We start from the raw sequence: 8512 nt of genomic DNA on the forward strand, positions 1-8512 counted from the left end.
GTGGAGAGGCGGGCTGGTATCCAGAGGGCGGCGGGGGCATGATGTAGCTGGGCTGTGGTGGAGGATGCTGGGATAGTACGGCGGGTGGAGGCTGGTATAGGCTGGGTGGCTCTGGTGCCTCGCTGGAGCTCTGACGGCTGAGAGACATCTGCCTGAAACCTGGAGTCAACTCATCTCCCTGAACAGAGACAGAGAGAGATCAGCATGAGCCGCTTCACGGTCCACACTGGTGGCATCCTAACAGTTATGGAGCTTTATAAGTGACTGATCTGAAATGCTCTTCATGCACAGCATCTCTGTTAATGACCAGAATGCAGAACACAATTGGAGCTTCTCACACGCAGCATTTTGTTAAGCTAACAATGCAATACTCTAATCACAAAAACAATGTAACAAACAAAAATACTGGTTAAGATACTGGGTGCTCCATCTTCATTCTTGGATTACAATTTTCATTGAGATTGTCAATGCATTCTGGGATGGCCTTACCTGCTGAAGATACACTAAATATATAACTATTATTATGTAACTAAAATAAATCAAAATTATTTAATAAAACAAAACGAGAAGACAATCCACCTAGAATAGTTGCACCATGACAAAAAAAGCATAAAAAAATAGTAATAATAATATTAATACAACTAAATAAAATAATAAAACAAACAAAAAAAAAACAAATCGTAAACAAACAAAAAAAAATAATAATAATAAATAAATAAATAAAATTAAAAAAAAAAATAAATAAATAAAAATAAATGTCATCCACTTAGAATAGCTGTACCAGGACAGCTATATGAAAATATAAAAAATAAAAAGTACATAAAATAAATAAAATAGTAAAAGTCACGCGCCTAGAATAGTTGTCACAGGACCATTTTACATCTCAAATAACACATTTGGGTACAGAATATTTAATAAATGCTCATCAGCAAAAATAAAATCTGCACATTTCTGCTCAGCTTCGTTTTAAAATTTGCCATATTTAAATTTGTTTCACAAAATCAGCAGCAAATGGTGCAAAAAATACCGGAAAAAAATCACTACTAAATACACAATCCAGCTGAAGAGGAGAAAAGTGAGAGAGAAGAGATGAAGGTAAGCGAAGGGAAAGATGCAGGAGAGAGAGAGCAGAGCAGAGCTGAAGTACCATGTTGTATTGCTGGGAAGGAGAAACAGGCAGGATGACCTGAGGGCACGAAGGGTTTGAATAAGACACAGCCTGCGCAGACGGCTGCAGAGACACAGAGAGAACAGAGGAACAGACGTTCAGGAGGAATCGACAAGCAGACGGAGGAAATGTTAGAGCAGAGAAACTGAAACACTAAATCCGACATGAGTTCAGCTGTGTTCATAGCACTTGCAGTATCAGCAATAGCAGTGTTTCAGCACGACAAACCACCACAAATACAGAGAAACAACCCCGTATCAATACATGCGTTCTCGTATCACTCCGGCTCCAAAAATCCTCATGAATTAAAACAAACAAAAAAAGCACAAAGGCCCACACACAATGATCTTATAAAAGAAAAAACCTTCAAAAATATGAATTCAGAGGCCATAAATATGACAAAAGCTTTCAGCGCAAAAACAAACATTTGCTGAAATCACATTATCATTAGTATCTAAGTAGAAATTGCACACCTTAACTCACTAATTATAAAGCATCTAATACATGTATGTTAATATCTATCAAACAAATTCATATTATTGTAGTTCTACTTTTTTGTTATTGTTATACTGTGTTCTTTTTCTCGTCATTATTTGACTAATGTAATAATGCTTTGGCAATATTGTATGCAAACAATTGTGCACAGTTAAATATTTTTAATATAATAATTTGAACAAATACTAAAGAATTGATAAATGAAATATATATATACACACATTTTTATTATAATTTTCGTTAGGAATATATATATATATAAATTACATTTAGAATTTGCAAGCTATGTAATAATGCCTTGGCAATATTGTATGCAAACATAATTGTGCACAATTAAAGATTTTTAAATTAAATTGAAACTGAAATATTTCAAACAGATAAAAAATAATAATCTGAAAAAATACTAAAGAATGAATAAATGATATATATATATATATGTATGTATATATATATATATATATATATATATATATACACACACACACACACACACACATTTCTAAAGAAAATTATAATAAAAAACTATTATAAAAATGTATTTTGGAGTTTGCAAGCTATAAAAAAAATTATGCATATATATATATATATATCACCATCAAGACATTTCTCAAATGGCATTGTGTTTGGGCTTTTGTGCTTGTTTTGACTGACTCATGAAGAAAAAAAAATTGTAACAAAATACCTCCCGTCTCAACATTAAATCTAGATATTTTATTATTTTGTAATGAACAACATTCAGACGTTATTCTGCTGTAGCTGAGGATGAGTATAATGTGTGTGCGTGAGGCTGACAGTGGCTCACCTGAGGCAGCATGTGATTGTGTGCGCTGATGGCGTGCTGTGTGTGAGTGTGTGTGTGTGCGTGTGCGTGTGCGTATGTGGGGCGGAGCTATCAAAATAGGGGCGAGACCCTTTTGGGGTAGGGGCGTGTTTGTTTTAGTGATTTCAAATGTCAACATTGGCTACCAGAAATCACTTACCCCACCTTTAATGTTTATGATACGATAGATAGGGGTGTAACGGTACATGTATTCGTACTGAACATTTTCGGTACGGGTCTTTCAGTTTAGTGCGCATGTTTACCAAACAAATACAGCGTTGATTTAACCACTGCACGAGTGGAACTTCATTTGAAACTTCCAGTTTTATATAATGTTACTTTTGATAAGAAACAAAGTGTCATCTTTCAAATTATGTCAATTTTATTCAGGAAATTCAAACAATAAATGCGGTTTTGGCACTCTTTGATGTGGCGCGACAGATAGCGCGATCATCTCTTCCTCTTTACTAGATTTAACGTGAAATAAACATGAATGAACGTCTCATGCCTCATGTAATCACTCAACCAACGTTTCAACCGCAAAGACGTTAGTAAAACAGGTTTGTAAACAAAATGTCACATAGCATTATATTTACCTTTACATTTGCGTAATATTAGACTATATACTCATTACATTTGACCTGTTAGTGATGTCTTAATTATATAATGTACTGTATGTTTAAATAAATCTCTTATGAAACAAATTATGTGTAAATTAATATTTCAACAACAAATAGCCTAGAATTTTTATAATTTAGAAGTTAATTTAAAAACTGCATTATGTGCAATTTACATGTTTTGCATACAGTTTTTTTTTAAAGTTGAGTGTTGATTATTATATTTAAAAATAAATAGTAAATTAATTTAAGTTTGGGGTCTGCTGTTAATTGTAACCTTGTAGTAATGTAAAAGGGCTCCCTATAGTTTAGAGCATAAGCTGAGGTAGATTTTTATCCCTAAGAAAAATGTAATTATAATTAAATTTTTTTAAAGAAAGAGCAATTTGTTCAGTAAACCACTGTTTAATAATAATTTTTAAAAAAAAAGTTTAGTTTTTCCCCCTGATGTACCGAAACCGTACCAAACCGTTACACCCCTAACGATAGACAATGAGAGGATCTGACCCCAGACCAGTTTGCATGATGCAAACCAGTTCACACGAATAAACAAAAGAAAACTCTCGCAATTTAAATGCATTGATGAAAAATGTCATCACTAAAATCTAATGTATGTACTATGATACATCTGATCTGCAATAGAGCATATAAAAATATCACAAGTGTTTTATTCCTATGAAAATAAGACATTTAAAATTAAAAATATATTCTAAAATGTAATTGTTATTTTAAAAATTCCATCCCTGTTATTCCTGTTATTCATTTCCCTTCAAAAATAAACAGTTCAATGCATTTTGCATAAGGAAAAAAAAACAACCAACCAACCAAACAAATAAATAAATGAACAAAATATATATTTATATTATTTTTACTTGGGAGCAATATACACGGTAAATAAATAAATTAGTGCTGGGCGGTATACCGGTTCATACCGAATACCGGTGTTTATTTTTGTTATGATATGAATTTTTAAAATACCGCAATAGTATGTCGCTTAAACTACGTTGGGAACGCGACACTGTTTGAAACGGGTCCCTTGTCACTGTTGCTCTGTGGTGAGGGAACAGCTGTATGTGTTACTAAGCATGAAAGTTCAGAAACTGAAGCTGTAGAACTAATAGAACGTGATGACACAGAAGAACTAAAAATACCGTGATATAAATTTTTGGTCATACCGCCCAGCACTAAAATAAATACATATTTTTTCCCCATTTTATTCCTGTTTTGGGAAGTGAAATTAAATTCAAATAAATAAATTCAAATCAAATAAAGTTTTCTCCCACGCAAGTTGTTTTGGAAGAAACATAGCTGGAAGAAATAAAATCAAATCAAATAAAGAAAAAAATAAAATAAAATAAAACGTTTCTTCCAAGCAAAAACTATTATTCGCTGAGTAATGTATGGCGGAACGAGATGTCTTGTTTTTCAAACTTGTAGTGCCAAAAACTTCTAACTCTTTTGCAAAAAGACTTTAAGATGTAACGAGCAGCAGGATTTTGGCCCTTTGCATCTGCATTTGCGTTCTACATGAGTATAATAAGATCACGGCTTTGATATGATAGACTGCTGCTACATTGTGCTGACAGAAGACAGTTTTCTCAAGCACGGTCAGCAAGGGTGTGTGTGTTACCTGTGCGGGAGCTCCTGGCGCTGCCCAGACTGTCTCCGCGCGTGAGGATGGAGATGCCGCTGAAGCTGCTGGCTTTGGTGACCGGAGGTCTGAGCGTACGGTTGGAGCTGTCCGAGTCTGTGCTGCTCCACGGACGCGGCTCCAGGCTCTTCATGTCGCTGTCGGTGCTGCTCTGGCGACTGCTAGACGCCCGGCTGGAGCTTTCCCTGTTACCCCTGCGGACGGGATGAGAACACACACACAGCTGTGTGAAAACACTCACAAACACTCATTCTGGCAGTCCAAACACACACATACAAACATGCAGATCCATCACCGGAGCTCCACACAAACTCAGTTGCAAGAAGAAAAGTGCTGACAATAAACACAAACCTGAATATTAAAGACACGCATACAAACACACTCAAACATCAGACACGGAACACAGACCAGGGCTGCACCGTACAGCCAAATCCACCACGCTCGCATTTAATGCAACAGCATGGAGTGGAGGTATGGTTTACAGTGCTGCTCATGCAGTCATGCATGAGGATTTTCTAGTTTAAATGCACATTTGAAAACTACTTAATTCAAACATTTGCTTGTGTAAATTATGGGTTTTATTTAGCGTGCAGCTCTACGACACACACGCACACGCATGTGAACCTGGAGCACAAAACCAGTCATAAGGGTACATTTTTATACATCATGGTATGGTTTGTTAGGATCGGACAATATTTGGCTGAGATACAACTATCTAAAAATCTGGAATCTGAGGGTGCAAAAAAATCTAAATATTGAGAAAATTGCCTTTAAAGTTGTCCGAATGAAGTTCTTAGCAATGCATATTACTAATCAAAAATTCAGTTTTGATATATTTACTGTAGGAAATTTACATGGGACATGATCTTTATTTAATATCCTAATGATTTTTGGCATAAAAGAAAAATCTATAATTTTGACCCATACAATGTATTGTTGGCTATTGCTACAAATATACCCCAGCGACTTAACACTGCTTTTGTGCTCCAGGGACACATTTGTAATGCGCTGCCCTCCTGCACAAGAGCAGCTGTCCAGAAAACCAATAATCAATCATCAGTCAATAGTTCTGTGTATTTAACAGCTAAAGATACTCAAAACCGTTCCAGAGTTCAGTAAATCTTCATCAATAGTGTTACGTTACACAGATCAGCTCTCAAAACAACTACTCAGAGATGCGCTTCAAGCTCATGGACAAAAAACGAACCCGTCTGTGCGTGACTTTCATTACGCTTCAAATGCACTTCCTAAGAGACCTAACAGGAGACGAACAACAGATGCAACAGACTAAATTCAAATATTTTGTGCAAAGAGTGAAAAATATGTGTGATAAAAATGCACAGATGATTAAAATAACTGATCTGTAAAACACATCCTGGTGATGCCAGATGACTTATTTCCTAACGGGAACCGGGACTGGAGCTGACATTCACGTTCTAGAGTATCTTCTGGGTGCTTTTCCACATCTTGCACATAAAACTACTGGGAACAAACACACAAGTTTTCCCAAGATATACAGAAAAAGGTGATGAAACAAAGCATTTCATCTTATAATCTAATGCAACAAATGTGATTTTGAATCAGGGAAACGATTAAATTAGATTCACTCCAGCACAAAATTACCAGAATAAAGTTAATAAAAAGTGTCTATTTGATTGGACGAGAGACCTCAAAGGCAAAACCAGGACTTATTTACAAATGTAATTTATAATATTTTCGCTTGCCTCCCTTTTTTCCTATCATGCAGTCTAAAACTATGGAGGCACGCTTCCACCACATAATTGCAATTTTTATCTCACAATTTGGGCATTTTTCCAATTTTCCTATAGTTTATCCCTCACAATTCAGACTTTTTGTTCAGAATTGCGAGCTGTAAAATCAAATTGCAAGATGTAAACGCAGAATTGTGAGATGTAAACGCAGAATTGCGAACTATAAAATCTAACTGTGAGCTGTAAACAGAATTGCGAGATGTAAACGCAGAATTGCAAGCTATAAAATTGAATTGTGAGCTGTAAACAGAATTGCGAGCTGTAAACAGAATTGCGAGATGTAAAATTGAATTGCGAGCTGTAAACAGAATTGAGAGTTGTAAACAGAATTGCAAGATGTAAAATCTAATTGCGAGCTGTAAACAGAATTGCGAGTTGTAAACAGAATTGAGAGTTGTAAACAGAATTGCGAGATGTAAAATCGAATTGCGAGATGTAAACAGAATTGCGAGATATAAACGCAGAATTGTGAGCAGTAAACAGACTTGCGAGATGTAAAACTGAATTGCGAGCTGTAAACAGAATTGCGAGATATAAATGCAGAATTGCGAGATGTAAATGCAGAATTGCGAGATGTAATAAACAGAATTGAGTTGTAAACAGAATTGCAAGATGTAAACAGAATTGAGTTGTAAACAGAATTGCGAGATGTAAACAGAATTGTGAGATATAAAAACAGAATTGCGAGATGTAAACGCAGAATTGCGAACTATAAAATCTAACTGTGAGCTGTAAACAGAATTGCGAGATGTAAACAGAATTGCGAGATATAAATGCAGAATTGCGAGATGTAAACGCAGAATTGCGAACTATAAAATCTAACTGTGAGCTGTAAACAGAATTGCGAGATGTAAACAGAATTGCGAGATATAAATGCAGAATTGCGAGATGTAAACGCAGAATTGCGAACTATAAAATCTAACTGTGAGCTGTAAACAGAATTGCGAGATGTAAACGCAAAATTGCGAGATGTAAACAGAATTGCGAGATGTAAACGCAAAATTGCGAGATGTAAACAGAATTGCGAGATGTAAACGCAAAATTGCGAGATGTAAACAGAATTGCGAGCTATAAAATTGAATTGTGAGCTGTAAACAGACTTGCAAGATGTAAAACTGAATTGCGAGCTGTAAACAGAATTGCGAGATATAAATGCAGAATTGCGAGATGCAAACGCAGAATTGTGAGAAACAGAATTGCAAGATGTAAAATTGAATTGTGAGATGTAAACAGACTTGCGAGATGTAAAACTGAATTGCGAGATATAAACGCAGAATTGCGAGATGTAAACGCAGAATTGCGAGCTGTGAACTCGAATCGCGAGATGTAAAATTGAATTGCGAGCTGTAAACAGAATTGCGAGATGTAAAATCGAATTGCGAGCTGTAAACAGAATTGCGAGCTGTAACCTCGAATTGCGAGCTGTAAACAGAATTGCGAACTGTGAACAGACATTGTAATCAATCTTCTGATGCATAATGTGTTCGATCTCCTGCTTATGGGAATCCCTAACAGAATGAAGCATCTTCTGTCAGATGACCCTGTGAACATTTGAACACTGAACTAACACATGTCTGTAATGAACCCTAATTCTACTGGGAAACCCAACAAACCCTGCAATCTGTGTGTTTCTGCGGTGTGTGTGTATGTAATTAATGAATGAGCTATTTTAAGCGGCAGCTGCACTGTCTATTTTAGAGCAGCACTCACTGCAAACACGCAACGCTCCACTGCTCCATGACATTTGCTTTCTTTGATCCAACCGCTCCCACATTTCTCTTCATAATCACGAGGATGAGATCTGGAATATGATGCAGTAACGTCACGCATTCAACACAGATGCAGAAAGACACTCCAGAAATGCGACACTGGCGTTATTGTGTTACATGAGGAAACATCACACACACACACACATTGGCATCAGTCACACTGTTGAAGCACGGTAAGCAACCAACAGATACAGAACGTCCTGGTTTGTAACCATAGCGA

At 36.1% G+C, this 8512-nt stretch overlaps 1 protein-coding gene across 1 annotated transcript in view; it reads right to left on the minus strand.

The window, feature by feature from the left end:
• The window catches only part of r3hdm2 (R3H domain containing 2), a 66334-nt gene that overhangs the window by 14712 nt on the left and 43110 nt on the right, over positions 1-8512 (minus strand). The window contains exons 13-15 of the mRNA XM_016546587.1: positions 4705-4945; positions 1148-1231; positions 15-178 (exon numbers count right to left, since the gene is read on the minus strand). Of these exons, the coding sequence (XP_016402073.1) occupies positions 15-178; positions 1148-1231; positions 4705-4945 (489 nt within the window). The remainder of the gene's footprint in view (positions 1-14; positions 179-1147; positions 1232-4704; positions 4946-8512) is intronic.

The sequence above is a fragment of the Sinocyclocheilus rhinocerous genome, unplaced genomic scaffold (assembly GCF_001515625.1).
Source record: "Sinocyclocheilus rhinocerous isolate Xijiao unplaced genomic scaffold, SAMN03320098_v1.1 scaffold2145, whole genome shotgun sequence".
NCBI classification, from domain to species: Eukaryota; Metazoa; Chordata; class Actinopteri; order Cypriniformes; family Cyprinidae; genus Sinocyclocheilus; species Sinocyclocheilus rhinocerous.